At 39.8% G+C, this 26,292-nt stretch overlaps 1 protein-coding gene across 6 annotated transcripts in view; it reads right to left on the bottom strand.

Annotated features, from left to right (window-relative positions):
- Nucleotides 1–263: 263 nt before the first annotated feature.
- CAPS2 (calcyphosine 2) overlaps nt 264–26,292 on the bottom strand; it is a 49,287-nt gene continuing 23,258 nt past the window's right edge. For all 6 annotated transcript variants that reach the window (XM_048501942.1, XM_048501940.1, XM_048501943.1 and 3 more), the window contains 10 exons: nt 25,402–25,521; nt 21,028–21,102; nt 19,959–20,054; nt 18,955–19,048; nt 10,497–10,615; nt 9,221–9,297; nt 8,008–8,162; nt 6,400–6,516; nt 2,043–2,139; nt 264–1,630 (listed from right to left, as the gene is read on the bottom strand). In XM_048501942.1, coding sequence (XP_048357899.1) covers nt 1,464–1,630; nt 2,043–2,139; nt 6,400–6,516; nt 8,008–8,162; nt 9,221–9,297; nt 10,497–10,615; nt 18,955–19,048; nt 19,959–20,054; nt 21,028–21,102; nt 25,402–25,521 — 1,117 coding nt within the window. In that variant the 3' untranslated portion in view covers nt 264–1,463. The remainder of the gene's footprint in view (nt 1,631–2,042; nt 2,140–6,399; nt 6,517–8,007; nt 8,163–9,220; nt 9,298–10,496; nt 10,616–18,954; nt 19,049–19,958; nt 20,055–21,027; nt 21,103–25,401; nt 25,522–26,292) is intronic.

The following is a 26,292-nucleotide window of genomic DNA, read 5'->3' as shown; positions in this document are numbered from 1 at the left end:
ACAATAATACAGGCAAAAGGACACTCCCCTATTATCTGTGTGATTTAGTTTGATCATACTGAGTGCAACTCTTCATTTCAGTTTCTAGCTCTTGATAGCCAATTCTGATGGTAATAAGAGGTGCCTTTCTTGCATATAAAAGCTGTTGTTTTGGACCAATTTGTCTGGACCTGGGAACTGTGACTTCTCTGGCTCAGTTTCTTGTGTCAACATGAAACTGCCAGAAAACCCCACTACAAAGTAAACAGCATTGAGGCAAGCAGTAACTGCACAAAAGCCCATCGTTTAATAGCACAAAACCAAAAATTACAGACTGGTTTGAAAAGACTTAAGTGTAATTTACATATTTTTACAATAACAATCAAGCTACTTATAAAAAATTGCACTCAATAAATATAGAATATTTATTTTATTTAAAATTAATTTAATCATCAATCATTTATAATGAAATAAAAGCTTTTTGACAATAAATCAACAAGTTCTGATAAGTTTTGATCAAAATTCTTGCATCAAAAATATCAAAATTAATGAAACATTATTGAAATGAAAAATCTGAAGACTACATATTTTGTTAATCACAAGTTATAGCATAACTTGTAAAATTAGGACACCTGCATGTTTTCTAAGTTTAAAAAATAATAATTAAATCACTGTATCCTCTGCAAATATTTTTGCAATCAAATGAAATACAATAGGCAAAACTTCAGCAGGATTATCCAGATGAATTTTTTTAAAATAAGCAGATGCTACCTTTTTTTAAAAAAAGTCATAATGACTTTTTAAAAAATGTATTTAGTTTCTGGATTTTGTGCTTTTTTCCCCCTTGTCTTTTTTTCTGTTTTTTAATGAATAATTTTTTAAAAATCACAATGATGTGTATAAAATAAAAATTTACCCATTTTCCAAGATTAGGCTTTCTGATGTTCTAGCTACTCAATACCTGAGGTTAACAACAAAGCCAACTTCTAAAATGTCCTAATTCCTGGACTGTAAATATTTTTTTGTTCTATTGGTTATTGTTGAAGTTAAAACACATGGCATTTACCAGAAGAGTCACTGAAAGATGTAATCATATCTAGTATGGATTGACAGAGACTTATGGGGAATTACTGTGGTATCTGTTTCTCAGTGCATGTGTATTCTCGGTTAGAAGCATTTCCAAATTGTTTAAAGAATTCTAACACTGATATGCCAGAAACGAATCACAGTAATCACTGTATGTTATCATTTTTAATTTTTCAATGCTATATCCATGACAGACCAAACTTTTCATCCCACATATCAGCCATACCCAAGAACATCTGCAGAAATATGCTGGGGGAAGGGGGAAAGGGTTTCAGAGATCAGTTGAGAACTCTTGCTGACCGGATGGAGATATACATAGAAAAATAGGTAAATACAGGGTTCAGGAGTCTGTGCTCCCCTCGTTTGTGAAAACCACTACTATGTAAATATTATATTTTCTAAATTCCCCAGGAATTCCTCAAAATATTAACAAACTCTTCATCATCTATCATTCCAATACTTAATCCTTCATAATAATCCTCAAACTCACAGAATAAGACTTCATTAGGATTGATGCAGACATTCACCAGTGTTTCTAAAAAAGGTTTAATGTCTTCCTCTGAACCTGTTCAATAAAAAGTAAAATTTTAACACAGAAGAATAATATAGCTAAACAGAAAATGCAGCACAGACCCATGTTTCCTTTTATAAAGTATACTACAAATTGAACCAAAGTGGCTTAATGAATGATAAATGTAGGAGGTAAGTTAAGACAGAAGTATAATCTTAGAAAAAGTTATCTGAGACCAATTATACAACGATGCTCTACCCCACACTGAAGGGAGATTCTTTTTGAGGCAGAGCTTCTGTTATGGACACCTTCTCTCCCTTCTCACACTCACTGCATGGGAGATCTCATAATCTCCACTGTTTGTCAGAGCTCTTGTTCCAGGGGACTCCGGCAAGGGAAGGTTCTGCCCCTTTATGTCAGGTATTGGGACCTGCTGGAAATAATATATTTTTTGCATGTTGTGTACCTGATAGCACTTGAGGATGTCTTCTAGCACAATAACATTTCTGGATATCTACCATAGGTACACTTCCAGTTCTGTTGTAATCCAGTTTCATATATGCCTGAGAAAGAATAATAATTGGAAAGGCATGAATTTCCATAAGAATATAAAAGAACACTTATACAAATGGTTTGAAGTTGATACAACATTAAAAGTTTGAGGTTGATAGAACATTAAAAGACATAAACATATTTTAACACACATATACACAGAGAGAGAGAGACATAGAATTTATACTGGTTGTAATTCTGTACCTATCTTAGATCCCTCACTCTGGAAAAAGATGGAACAGAAACTGAATGTATAAATTGAATACATGATTATACGGCATTAAATGGAAATAAGAGCTTTTAACTAGATTCAGGATTGTTGGTTCTTATGTCAAAATACAAGTATCTCATACCCAGAAATTTGTTACATTTTTTGGTTAGCCCTGCCAATTCATTAACACATTTTTCTGCTTGTTGCATCAACAGTAAAATATATTCTCACTGACTCATGAATTTTCTCACTCACTGACAATTCTGTTCAGTTGACCCAGAAACAGGAATCCTCTCATTCTCTCATCTCCCCCACCCTACCCCTTAAAGCTGTATTGGTTTGAAGTTGTTAAAAATAGAAGCTGTATTTCATAAGGCTGTTAACAATAAGACATTCTGGAGGACACTGATTCATAGGGTTGCCATGAATCAGAAGCAACTTGATAGTACTTAATACACACAGACACACTTCACAAAACCTAATTCCTGAAACTAGAAGATATAAGGATCAAAGTGAATGCCAGTGTGCACTAATGGTTAGAGTATCAGACTAGGATCTGTAAGATCCAGGATCAAATCCCCTCTCTGCAAAGGAAGCTTACTGGGTGACCTTGGGACAGTCACCATCTCTTAGCCACACCTGCCTTACAGGGCTGTTATTCTCTTTTTCATTTTATTTTCACAAGTAAGTCACTCTGGATTCTGACTGGGGAGAAAGGAGGGTATAAATGAAGTAAGTGAATAAATACTCTAAAATGTGTCTTTATTGTAGAATAGAAGGAAGGCCTGCAGATTACATAGAAGAAGCCCGCAGTCAAATATATAATGAATTATTTCAAGTATGCAAAATTGTGGTGATACAGGCTTTACAAGTTAGAATTGTCAAGAATAGAAACTACACATTCAGAGATAGCATATCTCTGATTACTAGAGGCTGAGGAAAAATAAAAAGAAAGGATGGCTACCATCCTCATCTCCCAGTACTCAGGGGCATCTGTCTATCCATTGTTGAAATGACCAAGCAAGGCGGTTCTTAAAACCTGTCCTCTGCCTTCCCACACCCACTACTGAGCACCACCTTCTCAAAGGAGTTTTTTTTTCTCCTCTATCATACAAAGTGTCATCTCCCTTTTTTTAACAACAGCCAGAACATTTGTCCTGAAATTGAAACAGACTTGATCAATGTTTATTTGCAGGCAGATGACAAGTGGCAAGCAACTGTACACAACAGCCAGATCTTTAGGCCACAACTAGCTTAGGCAGGAATAGAACAAGGTTAGTTGACAAGCAATTTGAATCATCAAAGGATGGGGGAAGACTCTTCTCAAAGTACCTCTTAGCTGGCTGAACTGGGGTGGTAAAGCTCTTGATGGTTAAGCATCATTGCCTGAGCCTTTAGATGCTCAGATGGCATGCTAAGGAGATGAGGCTTAACATTCTTGGCACTGCCTGGATGCAAGTGAGAAAGCCAACAGTAGTGCTGACTAAGGTTGGGGCCAGGGTGTTTTTCTGATTTGATGTCCAGGATCCCTTCTGTTACTCCAAAACTCTGGACAACAGACTGTTTATCTGCTCTTTTAAGGCCTTAGCTATGGAAAGGGGATAGGGTTAGATCCTCTCTCTGATCCTCTCTCGTGGGTAGCCCAGACTAGCCTATCCTTGTCAGCCTCTCTCTGATTGTTAAAACCAACAAAAAGAAGTAAATCCACCTATAGCTTACAGGAAAGTAGGCTTTTCCCCAAGAGTTGGAGTGCTGATTGAATGGTAGCTCCAAACTTATACGTCCCTATTTTAATTCCTTCCCTTCTTGTGTTTAACGCTGTCACTTCCCTCCTGATCTCCGTCCTTCTCCTGGGCCACAGCTGCATCTGGACACTGGTATTGAGAGGTTTACTGCCCCTGAATGTGGAGTGTGCTTTGGAACTTATGTGGAGTGTGCTTTGGAACTTATGGTCCTACCCTCTGTGCATTGAATCCTATTTTTAAAGCTGAGGACAGAATGGTAAATGGGTAATGCAGAGGCGGCGGCGGATGAGTTTGGAATTATATCCCCCTTTTCTCTCCTCTAAAGGGGAGACTCAAGGAACTTCAGAAGCAGCTTTTGAAGACTCAAGGAGACTCAAAAGGAGCTTGCAGTCTCCTCCCCCCCCCTCACAAAGTGTCTGTTGTGGGGGGAGGAAGGCAAAGGAACTTGTGGGCCCCCTTGAGTCTCCTTACAGGAGAGGAAGGTGGGGTATCATGCTGCTACGCTCTACAGGGTTTCCCTTTCAGTTAAGAATTTTAATTAATTAATTAATTAATTAATTAATTAATTAATTAATTAATTAATTAATTAATTAATTGTGCATTATTGTTTTAGCTGTTTTGTTATACACTGCCCAGAGCCCTTCGGGGGTGGGCGGTTCATTAAATATAATAACAACAACAACAACAACAACAATAACAACAACTACTACTACTACTGAATGAATGAATGAATGAATGAATGAATGAATGAATGAATGAATGAATGAATGAATGAATGAATGAATGAATGATAATTGCTAGCCTCTGGGCAGGAAGGCTGTTAGATATGGTAGGCTGCTTATTAGCAGCAATGCACACTGTTTTAGGCATCTTTTCTACTGCAGATCAGCCAAAAATAATCAAATGAACTAGTTAACCACTCACTTGTCTCTCATGTCCTTTTTTTGGAGGGTTCTAACAATCTATATAAATAAAAATGTAAATGTTCGTTTGTTCAAAATCTTAAATTTCCGAAAGCTCTCCACCGCTTGGTTTGAAATTTTGACACAACATTGTATTCGAATACGCGCGTGTTTTTATATACCTACTATTATACCATGATACAGGTGTCACACCTGTGACAGGTAAAACCATGTTTTTACAAACAGCACCATCTGGTGGATGTTACAGCAACACACGTTATACTCACTACTTTACGATTCCATCTCAATATTTCCAATTTCACCAGTCTGGGCAGGAGGGAAGGGAGGGGTGGCATGCAAGGAAGGGGAGGGAGGGGGAGGGACCCCAGCATCTGCACATGGTCCACCCACCCTATCGGAGGGAGGAAGGGAGGCAAGGAGGGGAGGGAGGGGTGGCATGCAATGGAACATAAGAACATAAGAACAAGCCAGCTGGATCAGACCAGAGTCCATCTAGTCCAGCTCTCTGCTACTCGCAGTGGCCCACCAGGTGCCTTTGAAAGCTCACATGCAGGAGGTGGAAGCAATGGCCTTCTGCTGCTGCTGTTCCCGAGCACCTGATCTGCTAAGGCATTTGCAACCTCAGATCAAGGAGGATCAAGATTGGTAGCCAGAAATCAACTTCTCCTCCATAAATCTGTCCAAGCCCCTTTTAAAGCTATCCAGGTTAGTGGCCATCACCACCTCCTGTGGAAGCATATTCCAAACACCGATCACACATTGAGTGAAGAAGTGTTTCCTTTTATTAGTCCTAATTCTTCTCCCCAGCATTTTCAATGTATGCCCCCTGGTTCTAGTATTGTGAGAAAGAGAGAAAATTTATCTCTGTCAACATTTTCTATCCCATGCATAATTTTATAGACTTCAATCATATCCCCCCTCAGACGTCTCCTCTCCAAACTAAAGAGTCCCAAACGCTGAGGAGGGAGGGGGAGGGGGCCGGGCATCTGGAGATGGGCCACCAACCCTAACAAAGGGAGGGGGGAGGGAGGCGTGGCATGCAGGGGAGGGGAGGGGATTTTCCCATTTTCTCAATGTTTCCCATTTCACCAGACTGGGCCACAGCAACGCATGGCCAGGTATGCCTAGTACAATTAATAAATTAAAAACTCTTGCTGTTTATTGTTGGTTCCTGCCCTGAGGTGTTTTTAATTAAATAATGCAGAGAAATCAATAGAACAAGTCAATTGTTTTAAAGACAACATCAGCTAAAAATTAAAAATAAATTGAACCTTTTCCTCTACATATGTATGAACAATTTTATATGCAGAAATATAGCACTTAACAAAACATGACGTTTCTTATTAGCACTCAGCTGTATCTAGACTATTAAAACAGATAACAAAAACTTACTTTTCGGACAAATGCTTTTCTGTATTCATTCATTTCTCCAAGGATGGCACGGGTAAATTCAAAGTAATCAATTCCATCATTATGATCATTAAGTATTAACCACAAAGATTCAAAGTCCTATTATTTTTTTTAGAAGTTTCAATCAATAGTGGTGCAAATCAAAACAAAGACATAAAAAATAAAGTCACACAATGAAATAAAGGGAGAGACCATACTGTTGTTTCAAAATTGTTTGAAGGATTTTTGTTGAACACTGTACATTGAAGATTGCTATCAATTTTTCAGGTTACTAGATCCAGCCTATTTTTGAAAGGTCAAAATTATATATTTTCAATCAACACATGCAAAGCCACTTGGTTACAATTATGTTAACTCAGTTATCTCTAAATTAAAGATTGATCCCAGGTAAGTGCAAGCTAAAATAATAATGGGAAGAAACAGACACAGCAGAATCCCAGACAGTTATCAGATCCTTACTATCTACTGAAAAGGACAATGCACGTACTTCCCAAGTGACAGATATAAGGGGATTGCTGCCCTAAGCCACCATTCATAAAGGCGGCCTAGGCCAGGGGTAGGGAACCTGCGGCTCTCCAGATGTTCAGGAACTACAATTCCCATCAGCCTCTGTCAGCATGGCCAATTGGCCATGCTGGTGGGGGCTGATGGGAATTGTAGTTCCTGAACATCTGGAGAGCTGCAGGTTCCCTACCCCTGGCCTAGGTGAAGAGCAAGCAGCACACACCTAAAGTTCTTCAGGAGATCCTAACTGAATTATTCCAAGTGCCACTTCTGATAGAATGTTGATAGCTTTGTGAGGTGATTTTACTTTTCTCTTCAAAACCTGATTGTTCTTATCAGGCTTGATTGGGCACTCTCAAATGATTCCTTGAGACTTTTAAACAAGGAAATAAAGATGGAATGTTTATTTACAGATGTACAAGAATATAAGTTACGAAGATATTTAAGCTTTTCCTTTTCTTTGGCAGGAATACTTTGATAAACCTTTTAGTTGTTACAGACAGTTCTTTGACTCAGTATTAATAAATCTTCCTTCTATTAAACTTCTTTCTTAGGGAAAATCTTCCTTTCACAGATCTAGACAAATACTTAAATCTCTTATTCTTTCCATTAAAGAAAGGCACACTGGGCTTCACAGAGCAGTTTCTGGGGTATCCCATCTGGAACCTACTCCTGACTCTGTTACTTAAATAACACACACCCTCAGAGACGTCACATGGTAGGGTTCCTTGCATTTTTACTGCTTCAGTTTCCTTACAGTGACTTCCCAGATGTTTTTTTTAAAAAAATCTGCAGTTATTACGTGTGTGTGTGTGTGTGTGTGTGTGTGTGTGTGTGTGTGTGTGTGTGTGTGTGTGTGTGTGTGTGTGTAAGGAAACTGAAGCAGTAAAAATGCAAGAAACCCTACCATGTGGAAACTCCATTGCTTCTGTGCTATATCAATAACCGAGGCAACCATGGGGAGCCCACATGATCCTGTCCCCAAGGCTAAAGTCAATCAGCCCAAAGTAGAGGTATTCAGCAAGAAATGGGAAGACCTTGTATGAATGGGGGATTGCGAGAGTCTCTCAAGTTGTGACAACATACCTCTTCAGGCACTTCTAAATGAAACACTTTTAGCGAGTGCTTGAAGTTTGCTTTGGTAAGGATTCCATTTTGGTTTTTTTCCAGTTCTCTGAAGTACTTTCCTAATCCTGTCATAATACGAATTCCTCTTTTACTTAATTTTTCTTTGAGCTTATCTGGAGGGAACATAAAAATGTAAAACATTAAAGATGTTACATTTTAAAAGTGTAAAATATTTTCATGGAGCCATTTCTGAACAACATATGAACAGCATATGAATCCTTACATGGAATCAGACAACTGGCCCATTTAACTCAACATTTTGGCTAGCAGTGGCTTCTCCAGGTTTTAGGTGAAGGTCTTTCCTAATTCTGCTGCTTTACATATTTTTAGCTAAAGATGGTGAAAATCACTCCATGACCTTCTGCAAGCAAACCACGTTGTCTAAAAAAGAATACAACAATCTACCCTGGCAGGCAGTGTCCCAAGACAGGTGGGTCATCATCAGTCTCCCAGAACATGCTCCAAGACCTTTTTGTCAAATGCCATTTTGGCAGCAGACCAGAAGTGTAATTTATAGTGCCTGATGAAAGATGAGGTAGAAGACCAGATTGCTGCCTTGCATATCTTTTCTACTGATACGTTTTTTCAGAGTGCTGTGTTGGTACCTGCACTACAGATGGAGTGTCCCATGATGCCCACTGGTAAGTTGGCGGCTTTATGAGCCTCTAAAATGCAGGTTTTCAGGGTAGAACTGACGGCTGCTTTGGACATCTGATATCCTAGATTTGATGGAAGGAGGAAGAAAGCTTATGTTTAAAGGTTGGGTCTGTACTTCTTTTGCCAGTGTTCTCTGACGCAGGAGGGTCTGAACGGGCAGGAAGGGAATTGGAAGCCAAAGTTCTAAGCATACACAGCACACACAAGACAAAGAAGAATGAAAAACAAGTGGAGCCCATGCTAAAGCTTGCTCTCCCTTGAGAGGCAGGAAAATTACTGGGGACAAAATGGAGTCGGACCCTGGGACAGGAAGTGGAAAACTTCAGTTCCTGCCTCCCTAAGAGAAGGGTATGGAAACACCCACACAAGATGGCCTCCACCTCGAGGAGGAAGCCTATTCACTCTGTAGCAATTCTCTTAACATTAACAACACTATTATTGAATAAAGTTCATAAGGATTATAATTCTTTTTTTAAAAGGCACACAAACTGTAAAGCAAATGGGATGCACAAACCTTGAACATTTTGAAAAATTCTCTTGACATCATCACCCTGCTTGAAACAATGTTCTTCAGTTTCCGTGCCTATAACCCTGTAAGTATTTATAAAGCAGCCACATTACACATTAGCATTAACGATACCCAATGTATTATTTTCTACTACAATATTAAAAAAAGCCAATGCTCATATGCAAAATGCTATATGATGAGCATAATCCAAGAATTTTAATATTGATTTATTTAAAAGTACCAAAATAATATTTAATCTCAGGACATACTCAGGGCTTCAACATTTCAAATTAGGCAGGTAAATTAGAGATTCTTCTAGCAAGGAATGGCCATATTGCACTATTTGATAAGGAATGGCCATATTGTACTACATGATAACACTACATACGGTGTTTAAGACACTATATACCTACAACCAGATCCCTTTAAATCCCAAGGGTTTTTTTTAAGTTAAGACAATTAAAAAACAAAACAAAAAAGCATCTCTGAATTTTTGAGTTAAGCAACCTTTCCAAGACACTGCCCATTTCCTTGGGCAAAATCTAAAATATTCTACTTGAGAAATTAAACCACAAAGTCATCTATTTATAACAAACCAAACTGATCATTTGAACTAATGAATGGATCATTAATTGTGAACTTTAATTATACCTTGAGAAATAGCTTTCGATTTACAATGAATCAGTCAATTAAGAGCCAGCAACCTCCAGTTAATAATGTTTTGTAAACAGTCTTCATAGATTTGGTGCCACCTTAACTCTCTTACTTAGAAAGGGAATCCAGATCTTTGATTTGGCAAAGACCACAACCAAACTGCGTTTTGATCCAACTCAGATGGCTATCAGCTCTAAGGGTGGGTAGTCAAAGCTGCAAAATTCAGCGAGGTACTAGTTACAGTTCTCTAGATAAATAAGAAAGGAGGGATATCTCCAGGGAAAAAAACAGCTGAGCTACTGCAGAGAGCTTTAGTTGCAACTGTGACACCATGTCCGCTATTGAACCTTCAGTCAGACAAAACTAATGATAGTGCTGAAGCTTAGATGAGGAACAGGCAGTTGCAGGGAACTAGTAACCACAACTGAGATGATCTTTATTGAGAGCTTCACCTCCTAGCAAATCTTACTAACTAGGATTACATAGCAGCTTCTCTGATCAGCCATAAAAATTAAAACTGTTACTTGAGAAATAACATCAAAAGCCCCAAATCTGCAAAAATATTGAACATAATTTTTTGTAATAATATTTTCAAGATAGGAAATTAAATTCAACCACTTGCACTTACTTTAGAAAAGCTTTAGCAGTTTCATCAATATTTGTAACACGGATTGTAAATACTGGTTTTTGTTTAATACTTTCTGGAAGGCCAGGATGATGAAGGCTCAAAAAAGTCAGATTTGCTCCCTGTGAGCAATAATATTAGAATTCAACGTTCAAAGAAACATTTAATAGCATAAGTAAACTTAATACACTTACAGTACTAGAACAAGTTAGGCTCACGAGGCAATAACATCATATAAAATTTTGGTCATGGGTTCCAAATTGTCGCTGGATTCACTATTTAAGAGAAATACCATTCTTTGTTCATTCAATAAATTCTCAGTCCCTTCCAGCAATGGGCATAGATATATATTTCTAGACAAATTATGTAGGGGGTAATATAACAGGTCATGCCAAACCGATTCTTCACAGCCAATAACACAACTACATATACTTTCCTTATGTGGAATTTTTAAGTGTCTCCCCTTTTTAAGGGCGGAGGGTAAAACATTACATCTAGTCAAGGATAGGGCCCTCCACCATTTACTCTTGGTCAATCTGTACAGATACCTAGCGATGATTAATTTAGTAAATGGAATATGTATTTATTTATTTATATTTATACCCCATCCTTCCCAACAGGGCTCAGGCCGGTGATCAATAAAATTTACAGAATTAAAACAGCAGTAAAGCATCAATCAAACATTTAAAACATTAAAACAACTGACAGATGGTGTTAAAAACCCACCCCCTACTACACCCATGGGAGGCTAGTGATGATAATGGTTCAGGCTGGCTGGCTAGGTGGAAATGCCTGACGGAAAAGCTCTGCCTTACAGGCCTGCAGAACCAGCCACAGCCTCTAAACAACGCTGGAGAGCCCCAGGGGTAGAGGCCAAGTGGCCAGCCATTGTGAACATGAGCTGGGTGTCATCCGCATATTGGTGACACTGCAGCCCGAAACTCCAAACTAACCCAGTCAGGGAGTGCATGTAGACATTAAAAAGCATCGGAAAGAGGATCACCCCTTGTGGCACCCCTCAGATCATGGGGTACCGTTTGCAGTTCTCTGTCCCCAATGTTACCTGCCATCCCCAGTCATGTTGAGGACAGCCAATTCAGGACAGTCCCACAGACCCCGATCTCGGCGAGGCGGTGGACCATAAGGTCGTGATCTACTGTATCGAACGCTGCAGTGAGATCTAACAACACCAGCAGCACTAAAATGCCTCAATCTACTTGGAGCTGGAGTTTGTCCACAACAGCCACCAAAATCATCTATATCCCATGGCCAGCACAGAAACTGAACTGGAATGGATCCTATACCTCTGTGTCATCCAGGAATTTCTGCAGCTGGTCCCCTACTTCTCGCTCAATTACCTTGCCCAGAAACAAAAGGTTCGAGACTGGGTGGTAATTGGCTAGATCTAATGGATCTAATTGAGACCTCTTCAGGAGTGGATGAACCACGGCCTCTTTAAGCTGACCTGGAAAAACTCCTTGCTCAAGGGAGTTATTGATAATATTCAACAGGTGACCCCGAAGCTGCTCCCTGCTGGCTTTCGCCAACCAGGAAGGACACGGATTAAAAGAACAAGTGGTAGGTCTTATAGCTGCCAGAATTCTGTCCACATCATCAAGGTCAAGTTGACTGAAGTGGTCTAAACAAAGACCAGAAGATGGCCAAAGGGCCTCCAGTTCCCTTGCTGTATCAATTGTGGCAAATTCAAATAGTGAGGGAAACAAAATTTATTGGCCATCTTCAAAAAGATTGAGAATTCCTCTTTTAGGAGGTTTTTTTGGATAGTCTGAAATATTTCCCAACAGGGACAACTCATCCACATAGGCCCCCAGGGTGTGTAATTTATTTTCAATTTCTGGTAGTGCCTGATATAAGAAGTTTTTCACATCTTGGTTGAAACAAATTCAAACCATAACTTAAATACTTGGCACCATGCCTTGGTAACTAATAGGTGTTGACCCATTTCAAGGCATAATGCCGCATCAGGGACAGAACGGGGAACACTAAGTATTTTATATAAAAATATAGATTGTACATGTTCCAGACCCGTGTTCCAAGCACAAATCCAAATAGGAATCCCATATTTGATGACAAACCTTGGCATTGAATATAATAGCCACGGGAACAAAACCATGTCCTTTGCCATAATAAAACCATAAAATAGCCTTTGCACTTAATTTACCCGCTGCAAAACCCATGATCTATAGGTACCCCAAGAGACCTGATAGTGGAAACAAAGGCCAAGATATTTAAACCGTTTAACTTGATCAACAATGTTCCCACTCAATCCCCAGCTGCTCCTACACTATTTGTGAGTAAAAAACAGTCTGGGATTTATCAAAATTCAGTTGTAGATAATTTTGGGTACAATATGCAAGGCAGCAGTTCAATAATTTCATTAGCCCTACCCTTGACTGAGAGAGGATAATCTACATACAATAAAACAGGGATTTTAAATGAGTCCAATGTAGAACAGTGCCTGTCCACTTTCTTTAGGGTAGGTGCCAAATCATTTAGGAAGAGTTTGAATAGGGTGGATGCCAAAATACATCCTTGCTTGACTCCTTGCCAAACGGGTATTTTAGAGGTTAACAACCCCTCATTATCACACCGAATTTGACAAGATGTATTGTGTTAGAGAGCTTGGATCAAAAACAGGAGTCTGTCCTCAATCCCCATTCTAACTAACTTTTCCCTGAGTCAAGGCCCCATGTAAATCAATAAAAGCTGCATATAAAGGGGTCTTTTTATTTTTATATTTAGATATTAAACTTTAAAATAGGACAATGATCTAGAGTAGACTTTCCCTATTGGAAACCTACCTGTTCGCTGCCTATAATATTATTTACCATGATCCAATCTGCAAGCTTTCCTAAAAGTTACTTGGCATAGAGTTTCCCTGCCACAGATAAAAGACTTATTGGCCTATAATTAGAGGGGGATGTATTATCCCTTTTTTTGAAAACTGGAGCAATAATAGAATTACTCCAAGAGGGAGGGATTTAACCAATGTGATTGATTACAGAGAATAAGGAGGCAAGAATGGGAAGCCACCAGTTTCGAAAGGTTGTAAAAGTGCATCAGGTCCAGCAGCTTTATGTCTTTTAAGTTGGCTAATAAGTGGTTCAATCTCTTGAATAGTCACTGGGGTCCTAGGATTACTCAGTTGTTGATTCCAATGGTCATGGATAATAGTATTATAAAACCCTCCATTAAAAACCTCGAAGAAATAATTATGCCAGTTATCACTCGAGATACAACTTGGATTAACCCTATCTAGCCCTAGGTCTCCAGAAATTATTTTCCAGAACTTTTCCGGTCCTTCCCATAGACTGCCTGAATCAACAAATTCCAGAGACGACTGACAATATTCAAACAGTTAGTTTGCAGCTGTAGGGACAACAGTTCTTTCAAAGAAAAATATTCCGGAGGTAAACTACCCCATTTGGAATCTCTGTAATTGTTATATTTCACGGATAGTGTGTTTTATAAATTTACATCTTGCACAAAAACAGAATCTTAATAATTGTCCCAGAGGTTTGGGGATCTCAGAGAGCTCCTTAATGTGAGATTCCAAGTTATTTTGGAAATGTTCTCAAATATATAGAGAATATCCTCAGATGACTTAGCATCAAGGGCCATACTCTCAACTCCATCAGTTCAAAGGAATACAACATACCTCTTAATTTAATCTCCAATAACATTAGAGTGATTCCAAAGTTTTTCTGTCTTTGTTTTATACACTATAAAACACAACTCAATCATTACTACAGTCTTCATGGAGACAAATAATTGTACATACTTTTGACTTACTAGAAGAAGTAAAAAAGCATGAAGATGTTTGATTAGGGTACAGCACAACATACATGATCCTGTTGCTTTAGTAATCTTCCCATCCAATACTTTCCAGAGATAACACCTACCACCTGCCCATTTCTTTCACACCTCGACAGTCCTTACTCATTCTGCCAGTCATCCCCACTTCACTCCAATCTTTGTCATAAAATAACAGCTTAAACTATTCTTTCTATACTATGTTACTATAGTAACCTTCTCAAACACACACATTGAAAGACAGATGAATGGCTCACAAGACTATACCAACTGTTAACATGATCATGTAGAAGAAATGGGGTTGGGGAAAGTGAGAGAAATTTGAGAACAAGGAACCGAGAGAATGGTGAAAAGGCAACCGGTCCTTTCAAATGTATTTTTAAGACTGTAATGAACACACATCTGCTATAATAAAAGAAATATTCATTCAACTAGGCCAAATACATATGCTTGAAGATCTAATTGGATTCTGTTCCTTATTCAAAATAGCAATAGTTCCAATTAAATATAGACACATCTAAAACATCAGATGTTAAAAGACATATGGACTTTTTTTACAACACCATTAAAAAAACCCTTTGGTATTCTCTTTCTTAAGCACTGGTCTTCCAAACTGTTACATAAAAAAATATCTGTACCTCTAATAGGGCATTTCCACACTACAGGTTTGTTCTAGAACAATTATTTGGGACAGTTCCGTTTTCTGCAAGTTTTCCACACTCTCTAGCTCCGTGTCACGGATCAGTTTGGTTCACTTTCTAATTTGTCCCATATCTGCCCGGTTACCTCACTTTTTCCCTGCTCCTGGATGTATATACAACTTTTTCAAAAAACATGGTTTTACTCCGGATGTGCCTGGCTAGTGTGGAAAAAAATGGTGACTGCTCCACTTTTAAGATGCCCGCCTCACCGGTGATGCAATTTATTCCAGCCAATCAGAAGTTGCTACTAAAATGGTGATGCACGTGCAGATTTTTAGTTTCGATTTCCTCTCACTCGGCTTTTACTGCTCCTCGCATTCGGTCACAAGAGATCTCGAGCACTCATTGGATCGGCAGGAAGAGAACACGGCTCATTATTATATCGTTTAATCAGGGGAGGCTGTCCATAAGAGGCAGAGAGCCCCCCCTCTTTGGATGCAACCAGCGTGTACTTTGGAGATGCTCTTGTAGAAGGAAGGGGATTCTTGGGGGGGGGGGGGGGGTTATCTACATACTATTGGCACTTTCCTTTTTTAAAAAAATCTGCCTGCTCGGTCAAACCCATGGAGAAGAGCACATCCTTGTAATCGATAGAGACTGAAGTCTTCCTGACTCAGCTCCAGCTTTAGGGTATGAACTGGCAGTGAAACATGTTCCCTATATTAGATAAACCACTGGGGTAAGAATTGGGAGGGTTATATTTATTTCTTCATTTGGGGTAGATCATAATTACCAAGACAGCTAATAACCCCAGTGATCCCAGGGGGAGGCTGTCCATAAGAGACAGAGAGACCCCCCCCCTTTGGATGCAACCAGCGTGTACTTCAGAGATGCTCTTCTAGAGGGTGGGGAGGAGGATCCAGGCATGACAAGCTAGGGGCTGGAATAGAAAGGAGGGTAGATTAGAATAACCAAGATACCCTGTTTCCCCCCCAAAAAGACATCCCCTGAAAATAAGACGTAGTAGAGGTTTTGCTGAAGTGCTAAATATAAAGCATCCCCCGAAAGTAAGACACAGCAAAGTTTTTGTTTGGAAGCATGCCCGTCGACCAGAGCATGCAGCTGAGGAGCGGAAAAATAAAACATCCCCTGAAAATAAGACATAGCACATCTTTGGGAGCAAAAATTAATATAAGACACTGTCTTATTTTCGGGGAAACACGGTAGTTAATAACCCCAGTGAAGTGAGAATACTACAGTTTGTTTTTAAAGTGCAGGCACCAGCTCTGTATTCTGTTGTGCAACTCTGTATTCTGTTATTTTCATTAGTCTTGCAGCAGAAAGAATTTCTTCTCAGAAAAAAAAAAGCCAGGTCCTTGTTGCTTTTTCCAAAAACACATTCCAGCCAAGGATGTCTTGTGCTCAGTTGTGGAGAGCCACTCCATTGAAATTTTAAAAGAACTCTGTACATGCTTCTGGGTTGCAAACAGATCTGCTGGAAAATGTACTTTTTTTAAAAAGTCAAGGCTTAATGTGTGGGAATGCGGAGCACAAGCACACGATAACCAACTGGAAGGAAGGTTTCTGAGATCCCGTTATACCCTCGCGAGAAAGCACAAGATAACGGCAGCCAATAGTGAGACAGGAGTGTCATCTTCTCATTGCCAAGTCACATAGCAACACGTTCGAAAAGTGCCCGCCCCAGCAGTGCACGATGGCCAATCAGGACATCGAGGACAATTCCATTGTGCGGTAGTGTGGAAATCTCGGCTTTCTGGAATCAGATGCAGGACCGGATACCTGCCATAGAATGTGGGTCAAGTGTGTAAGAAAAAATCTGCAACTAAAAGTTTCGGTTGCTGCTCCACATAGCATTAATCCACATCTGCTGTACATTTTTGCCAGTGTGGAAAGGCCCTAAGATGATCAACAGGTTTTTAGGTTTTTTTTAATTCTTACTGTTAGTATTCTTTGTGAAACCCAGAATAGAAATTCAGTTGGCAAATAAAAGTTTAAAAAGAAAAAAAAATTCTGAAGCTAGTAACTTAGAACTTTAGTAGAATGCATATTGTGTGGGCAACATCTTTCTTTAAGGGGGGAATCTTAACAACTTAAATGTGGATATTACGTTTCACAAGCAGGAAACTGCAAGGACTTGCAAGTATATTTTCTCCCTCTCTCCCACTATTTCCCTTTTTTAATTCCTGAAAGATCTCATAGACTCTGTGGTTCCAGCTTCTGATGTTTCTCGGTCTTGGTCTCCATATTCTCCATACTTTCTACAGGGGGTAAGTATGATCGATTCTCTGGTCAGCTGAACTAACAAGTCCCAGTTCTTTGAAGGTGCAGCCAAAATCGATCATGCTCAAAAATCTCATACTTCTCTAAGCTCACAAACTACACTAGTGAGATAAAAAAAAAATCAACACTCCCCCCCACCCCCGAAAATAACAGCACTCATGCCAAAGCATCTGAGCTTGGCACCATCTTGGAAGTGTAGCATTTTGGGGTTTTTTTAAACTCTCCAATGTATTTCCCCCCAAATTTTACATTGTTAATGCAAATCTGGGGCCCTTTTCAGGTTTGTAGAAAAATCTGTCTTACCCATTCTTAGATCTAGTCACCAGATTTAAGTATCCTTAGATGTGGTTGATTCAGCTATTAGTATACAGATGATTTATATAAAAGTTAACTTTTAACATTCTTTCTGTAAAGGTCTTAATTTACATCTCCTCTATACACATATAAAGACAGCTGTGAATCACCCACCGGCTGCGGTTGCCTCTGGGGGTGGGACGGGTGGAGCCAAGGTGACCGCTTCCGCCTAACTGAGGGCGGAAGCGAAGCCCGGGCCATGTTGGGCAAGGGCTGACGTCACCAAGGGGGAGGGCAGATCGACCCTTTAAAGGGGAAGCCCTCCTTTGTTCTGGCCATGTGCTTCGGCCAGCCAGCGATTTGCCCACCCACCTCTCCCTGGATTTGTCCGGTTGTTGCAATTTTTTCTGTCATAGCCGTTTGGCGGTGGCGCATGGGTAATGATCTGGAAGTGCCGATGGCGGCAAGAGGCAACCGCCCTGCCGAACCGGCAAAATGGGGATCACCTCTTGCCAGGAGCGTCCGCCCGGCAGAGCCCCTCAGTGGAGCGAAGTCCAATACAGGGCATCCGCCCATTGGAGCTTCGCTATGAAACAGACAGGCCAGATCAAGACCCATGCTACGCCTCACGCTTCTGTTTGTGGTTGGCTAATAAAATGGCTATGGCCAAATGTTTATCCCAGCTAAGTGTCCAGTGTGGTTATTGGAGAGGATTCACCCTGGTGGTTCCCACCCTCAAAAGGCAAAGCTGTAGCTACTACTGATGACCATATGATCATTTCAAACCTGGCAAACCCCAAGCATATCTAGGAACCAGAGACAGCTTGGCCCAACTGTCATACTGGCAGTAAGACATACCATCAGATTTTTTATGAAGTGTTAAAAATGGAAATAGCCATTAAGAAACTATGAAGTCACTTAGTTATAAAAGCATGTAAAACACAAACTGCTCAATAATCCTGTCTTGACTGCTATTGATTGCCCTCTTGTGGGAAAAGCAAGATACACAGTGTTGTACTGGTTCTATTATTTACAGTTATTTATTCAACAGAATAACTCGCAAGCCAAGAGTCTGATACAAAATGCTAATAAAAGTGAAAAACACAAAAAGCTCATTTCCCCAGTTTTAGCGTTAAAGAACAAAAGTAAAATTCTTCCCAAACACTTTGAAATTTGATCTAGAATACCCAAAATATCTAAAAATATCAAAGCATAAGACTTATAATAGATTCCATTGATCTAACAAGCACAGCAAGTCCATCTCTCAACACAGAGGCCACTGATAACATGCAAGAAAAACATAATGACACGAACACCAGATCTGAGTCCTAATAAATAGAAAGAAGAATTAGTCATTGTTTAAACATTATTTTGAGGCTCTCAGAACTTACAACACAGAAGTCATTAAGACTGTATTGTTTTCCTTTTCTTTGTCCACGCTGATGCTCATAAATTCCCTTCTGAATAAAGGGCAGAGCATTTGTCCTATGGAAGAAAAAACACTTTAAGGTTTCTCTATTGAAAACAAATAGTTCAATAATGGCCCTTTCCACACAAACCTTTTTAAACGCTTTGAGGCAGGAAATAAAATGTTTCCTCCATGGAGTTTGGTATTGTTTCTACCTCCAAATATTTTATTTCCAGCCTCAAAACATTTTAAATGAATTCCCTTTTAAAACAATTCTATGACTGAAATGTTTTGAAAAATGGTTCTGGTGGGTTTTCCGGCCTGTGTGGCCATGGTCTGGTGGATCTTGTTCCTAACGTTTCGCCTGCATCTGTGGCTGGCATCTTCAGAGGTGTATCACAGAGGGAAGTCTGTTACACACTGTTACCCTCTGTGATACACCTCTGAAGATGCCAGCCAAAGATGCAGGTGAAACGTTAGGAACAAGATCCAGCAGACCACGGCTACACAGCCCAGAAAACCCACCAGAACCAGTTGAATCCGGCCGTGAAAGCCTTCGACAATGCATTGTTTTGAAAACGTTTTCAGTTGCTGTGTGATCTACTGACTATGTTTCCCACACTTCTCTGCTTCCCTGAACTTCCTCTTCAGCACCATTTTTTGAGCTCACTCAGTTCCCCCTCACCTGCTTATTTGCAACATTTCTCTGTCTTTTATTTGGGTGGGGAGAAATCCTCAAAGCATCAAGTATATGAGGAACAGAGAATCACAGGTTTTGAAGCACTGAATCATCAATTCAACACAGGACTAAAAAAACAGGGAGGAAATCACATAATGGCAGCCAGGAATCGTTTTGAGGGGGTGAATGCAGACATAAATCATTGTAAAGCGGGGGGGGGGGGGGGTTGAAAATGTTTTAGAAATGCTCCAGGGGATTTGTGTGGAAAGGGACAATATTCTAATGAAAACTTTCCTTTTCATACATACCTATTTTTACCAAATAGGCGATACTCATATACAGTTAGAGACTTATCACATGCAAAGAAAAATCCAATCAGTTCTCGACAAGCATCACGTCCATTTCTATAATGGTAACAGAAATCTCTATTAGGTGCTGTTATTATAGTAGAATCCGTTCCATAACATTATGCATATTAGATCCAATACTACCATTACTACTGCAATCCTATTCAAAATTCTAAGTTTACATTAGAGCATCTCTTCATAGAACTGTATCAGCAGACAAATTTGCAAGATTCAGTGCAGGTAAGTCACTTACAGTGACATTTTAAGCAGAATTGTATCTTCTATACTTATTGATGTCAGTGGACTTAGAATACTGCCATTAGTTCCCAGGTTGCAGGCAGAATATATGTTAAAACAAACTCAGTTTTATATAGGCTTACATAAAGACTTATTTAACTGTGAAGTAGACTTTCTACTGGAGAAACATCCTCCAAAATAAAATCTGAGCTTCAAAAGATACTATTGTACAATCATGATTTCACCACCTTGTCCACATGAATCAATTAAAAACAACAAAAATCCTTAGCAGTACCACTTCTGCATATTGAGCGTTAGGAGTCAGAAAATGAAACTGTGGTTTGTAAATACCCAGTGAATGTGGGTGCATTTCTGCCCCCACCCACACAACTATAAGAGAAAGGCCCACAACTAATTCCTCACATGGTTGACACAGCTGAAGCAGGACAGGATTCTCGGCTAGGCTTGTGATAATACAGACTGCATTCACAGGGGCAGAAGATGATGGTCAGAACTAGTACACTGCTGTATTCTTCCCTAAAATACATGATAGGCAATTTTGTCTACAATCTAGGTCTGCACTCATAAAAATATGGTTCTCCCCAACAAACAAAAATGTTCTGCAGCAATCCACTGACGCATGTTTGATGGAGGCCGTAGTAAAGAGATGATATATTTTCTAATTCTGTCAGAAAAGATTATGTTAGAAGAGATTTGCAATTAAATTTATACATAAAATATGGTCAATGAGAAGTCCATTCACAGAAGGTAAAAAAATGAAATTAAGACTTACCTTGATATTAATCTACCATCAAAACGTAGCTTGTTAGAAAGCATATGTTCAGTCAATGCTGACCTAGTCACTATTCTGAAAAATATATATATTAATTATGTAGCAGTAAACTAATGAATTTGCAAGTGTACAATTTCTGGAACTCAAAACAATCCAGTTATATACTAAACCAATTAGGAACCAGTTGGGCAAAGACAAAATGAGAATACCAGGCTACCCTGTTATCCAAAATGCAGTTTTGAAATGCAAAAGAACTGTGGTAAGAACAAGAAAGCTGAAAAGCTATTAATCTCATTTGCTTTCAGAACTCATTCTATCACTGATGCTATTTTGGAAAACAAAGCTATCACTTTTTTCGTTATATAGAGAACAACATATAGTTTTGCGACTAGAAATCCTCCTTCATCCCGACTCCATGTTCATCTTGACACTCACCGCAACTGTCTCCAGGTTAGGACTGTAATGTGACTTTGCCACCGCTGCTACATCCTACCCACTCCATGGCTACATGGTGTCCAAAACCAATAGACAGGAAGACTCCTAACAGCTCACAACCCACTTGGTTACTGCTGGTTTTAATAAACCATGCCATTCTAGATCAAAGGAAAGGTGGATGATATGATCTGATAAGTTAATAAGCAGCAAGTATAGGCAGTTAAGATGTGGCTGTATGAGAAGGCAGGCAAAATGACAGGCAGTATGAGACATATAAGAAGCAGGTAACTGGGCTCCTAGGATATTACAAATAGCCAATGGTGTTCTCTTCTTGTGTCTATGGTCTTAGCTGCATGACCAGACAATTGCTATGAAGTGTGATTTGGGGATTTACAGCACAGTCCTATGGGGGGCACAAAAGAGTTCAGGGAGCTGACTGACCTTTACAATGGCATATTTCTGAGGCTCATTCTGCACATGCAGAATAATGCACTTTCAAACTGCTTTCAGTGCTCTTTGAAGCTGTGCGTAATGGCAAAATCCACTTGCAAACAGTTGTGAAAGTAGTTTGAAAACGCATTATTTTGCGTGTGCGGAATGGGCCCAACATGTGTCAGAATAAGGCCCAGTTATACTAATGCAGGCCCCAGTACAGCATCACAGTTCTCAGACACTGGCACAACCAAATTGTAGGCCCTGTACTGGCACAGTTGTAGACAGTTCTGGGGCTGGCTAGAGTTATTTGGTGCTCTTTCAGACTGGGAATGCTCTGTCAGAGGAGGAACATTATGCCAACAAAAATCACAGTGTAGCTGATAGTCACCAACTGAACTGAAAAATCAAGTGTCCCCACTGCCATAGCCACACCCACTTGGCCAAGAGAAGCTTGGGATGTCAACTACAGGCATGACTCATCATCCCCTCTCCCCAGGGGTGGGCAAGCTCCCTTACCATATAAAAAGCACAGCCAGGACATCTTAGAACTCCATCAGTAGGACAGATGGCACAGGACTCCATCTCAGAGCTCCCTTCAATGACAACTGAGAGCAAGCAGTAAGTCACTTTGGTGGTGGAAAAAGTGCAGAAAGGGCACTTAGTACTATAGTGTGAGCACTGAGTCCTAACACCCAAGGAAGAGAACAAATATACTCTGTGGCTGACCACTTCCTTTTCAGAATCCTAACAGGTAGTCCCTCTGTGAAAGCTGAACTCAAAGGGGTGGCCAAACACTGACAGTCACTGGCGTAATGCCCATTGGGCAAGGTGGGCAGCTGCCCAGGGCATCACCTTGTGGGGGGCATCAAAATGCTGGGTTCGTTTTTGGCTATTTTAGTGGTTTTCCATTTTTGGCCTGCAGGAGGCGCAGTTTTGAGGCTAGCGGCACCAAAATTTCAGCGTATCATCAGGAGACTGTCCTTATGCTACCCCCCAAGTTTGGTGAGGTTTGGTTCAGGGAGTCCAAAGTTATGGACTCCCAAAGGGGGTGCCCCTATCCCCCATTGTTTCCAATGGGAGCTAATAGGAGATGGGGGCTACAGTTTTGAGGGTCCATAACTTTGGCCCCCCTGAACCAAACTGCACCACACTTGGGGGGTATCATTAGGGCAGTCTCCTGATGAGACCCTGAAAGTTTTGAGACTGTGCCTTCAGAAATGTGCCCCCCACAGCCTGCAACCCCCATTGACAGCAATGCAGAAAACTCAATGAAGAACAAAGATTCTTGGGCAAATTTCTAGGATGTTCCTGCAGGGGGTGCATTTTTGGATGTATCGGCACCAAAATTTCAGGGTATCATCTGGAGATGATAGCACCCCCCAAGTTTGGTGCAGTTTGGTTCAGGGGGTCCAAAGTTATGGACCCTCAAAGGGTAGCCCCCATCTCCTTAGCAAAGAATGGGGGATGGGGCACCCCCTTTGAGGGTCCATAACTGTGGACCCCCTAAACCAAACTGCACCAAAATTTGAGGGTTCCATAAGGACAGGTTCCAGATGATACCCTGAAATTTTGGTACCTCAACAAGTAAAAAAAAATAGCAACATACACCCAACACATAAACAAGAAAGAAGGGCCAGTGAGGGGATGTTAGACAAAACATAAAAGACTTCAACCTGCTGGCAGAAGACAATGATAGATAAGGACAGATGAATCTCCCTGAGAAGGGATTTCTGTAAGTTTGATACCACAAATGAAAAGGGCTCCTTTTTGGGTTGCCACCCACCTAGCCTCAGCTGATGGGGTAATCAAAGAATAAACCCTGCTATTAACCATATTGTCATCTTTTCTGTACTCTGTTATTATCAGTTTCAATTTCACTGCCAGAAATGCACAGAACAGTATTCAAAACATGAACAGCCACTGTACAGCTGGGACCAATATAATATACTACACACTGTTAAAAATTTGGCAGAACTATAGAGTATTAATTTATAATATTAATAAACATTTTCAAAAATCCCCTCTACTGCAAGTGGAAAGCTTCATAAGCACTAACCTTTGCACAAACATAATGCAGGAAGTGCTGTTCTCTCAAAGATAATGAGCATGTTTATCTGCTTCTGTGCTACTATTATGGAACAGGCACAAAATGTGGTTGCCATTCTAAGTAAAGGCATATGGCACAACAGTAAACGCTTCAAGGCACAGCCCTAAACATATGACAGGCAACGTGTTGACAAAAAAAATCTTACTATAATCATTGTGACTAATTTTGAAGAGCTGGTCCCAACATGCCCTCCAAATGTATGCAAAAAATGCAACTTCTCCTTATAAACACTAAATTAGGGCAAAAATTTCAAATAAACTAATACATGGTTCCTGTGGTTTGAACATGTATCTACATCACCAACCAGTAAGGCTGAAAAAGCAGCTGAAGTTTCATGGGATTTCATGAACTATTTCACGTGCCTTTGCAATATTATTGGTCTGTGATTTGTCAGCTTGCCATGGTAACCCAAAATGGCACCTGAGAAGACATTTTGTATTGTCAAAGCAACATAGCCAATTGCCAAAGATGATGCCAAGAAGGGGAAAAGGTATGGAGGAAGAAGAGGGGACAGAGGGATGAAAGGGGAATGAGAAGGATCTTCCTGACACTGCAATTCCTCATGGGTCACTCTCTAATATTGTAATAAATTCCAAAGTTGCCTTTCCAAGTTAAAAAATCCATTTTCACTTTCCATCCTTTCCCCTGTTTTACCTATCCTTAGTTTTTACTAGTTACATTTATATATTGCCTTTCTTTCTTAGAACCCAAAGGGGTATATACTGGATTCCTAGGAAGTCTGCCATCTAAGCATGAACCAGATTGAGACAAGCATATCTTCAAGCAAGAAAGCTGTATCACATGCCTTCAGACCATACTAGGAGAAAATATGCATACAGGGCTATCTTCTGTCTGTTCAGACATAGATTATTTATCAGTACTTAACAGGCATTAGTAATAAACAAATTAGTGATCTCGGATCCTGATGACCCCAAGAAATAATACTTATTTATTTTAAAATCCTCTGCTTTTTCAGCAAGCACTTGAGATGGCATACGAACAACAATTTTAAATGCAGCAAAATCAAGCAAACTTCTTGTTAGAACTGGAAATCATCATTAGCGTTGGCATGTGTCATGTAGTGGTTAGAGTGTCAGACTGTAGTCTGGGAGACCTGGTTCTGCCCAACCATGGAAGCTCTCAACAGTCACAGGCCTTTAGCCAAACCTACCTCACAGGGATGTTATGGAGATAAATGGAGGGGAGAACAATGCTGTAAGCATAAAAATCTAAATAAATAATTAAAAAATATGTGGAATCAGAATAGATCTCATTTAGACAGACAGGATTATTGGTATTTTTTTTTACATAGGAAAAGAAATCAACCAATACTTCTTCATACAATAGCTTTTAAGATATTAACAGTCACATACGCTAACACAGCAACATCAACTCACTTAGTTTCATGTAATGTTCGTCTCCTAAAGCGCAGAGGTGCTGTCCTTAACCCAGGAAGGGAAGGATCCTTCTCATAGCTACCAGTATTTCCATTTTGTTCTGGGTCACTTATTACAGCTCTAGCTCAAAAATAAAAACAAAAACACATGTTTTATGGAAGTAAAACATAATTCATGTTCTAGCGGTTAAGTTCAAAGACACCTAAAGGCAATCTGGAAGACTGGTATTATAGTTCCTCCTATGCATAGACATGATGATGGAAGAACAAGTCGCTTCACTACATAGTCAGTAGCAATCTGGGCAATGTTTCATTTAGGGCAGTGTCTCTTTTAATGGCGCGTCCTAAAAAAAGATGTAGTCACAATTCAACCCCTAAATACAGTTTATTCGATCTGTGTCTTGAGGACTGGAAGCTGATATGCAAGGGGAGGCTACTGAAGCAATGAGAAAGAATAGAGAGGAACCTTGATTGTTCCCATTTTATCATTTTTCTTATCTGTCTTGCTCCACAATTGTCAGCATGATCCTCCTCTATATCCAACTTTCTTCATACCAGACAGAGGAATCACCTGTGTTGTTCTGACAAAATCAGGAACAGGTTGTCAAGAGGATACAAAAACTATTTTTCCTTCTTCTCCCCTTCAGACCTTACTAACTGTTGCTTGCCAGATTTCTACAAATTCTTTACAGGTACAGCTATTTTACCTTGATGTATATGGATAGAGGGACGAGATAACAGCTATCCTTGTAAACAATTCCATTTATTTCAATAAAACTTATGACAAAATAGGGATGCTCAACAGTCTGATCCTATAAATGTCTGTTCAGAAATAAGTCTCACCAAATTCATCAGTAGTAACTTTCAAGGATTCACACTTTGGATAGGGCTA

Source organism: Sphaerodactylus townsendi, linkage group LG06, assembly GCF_021028975.2.
Source record: "Sphaerodactylus townsendi isolate TG3544 linkage group LG06, MPM_Stown_v2.3, whole genome shotgun sequence".
Taxonomy (NCBI): Eukaryota; Metazoa; Chordata; class Lepidosauria; order Squamata; family Sphaerodactylidae; genus Sphaerodactylus; species Sphaerodactylus townsendi.
This window is presented reverse-complemented; position numbering and strand designations above follow the sequence as displayed.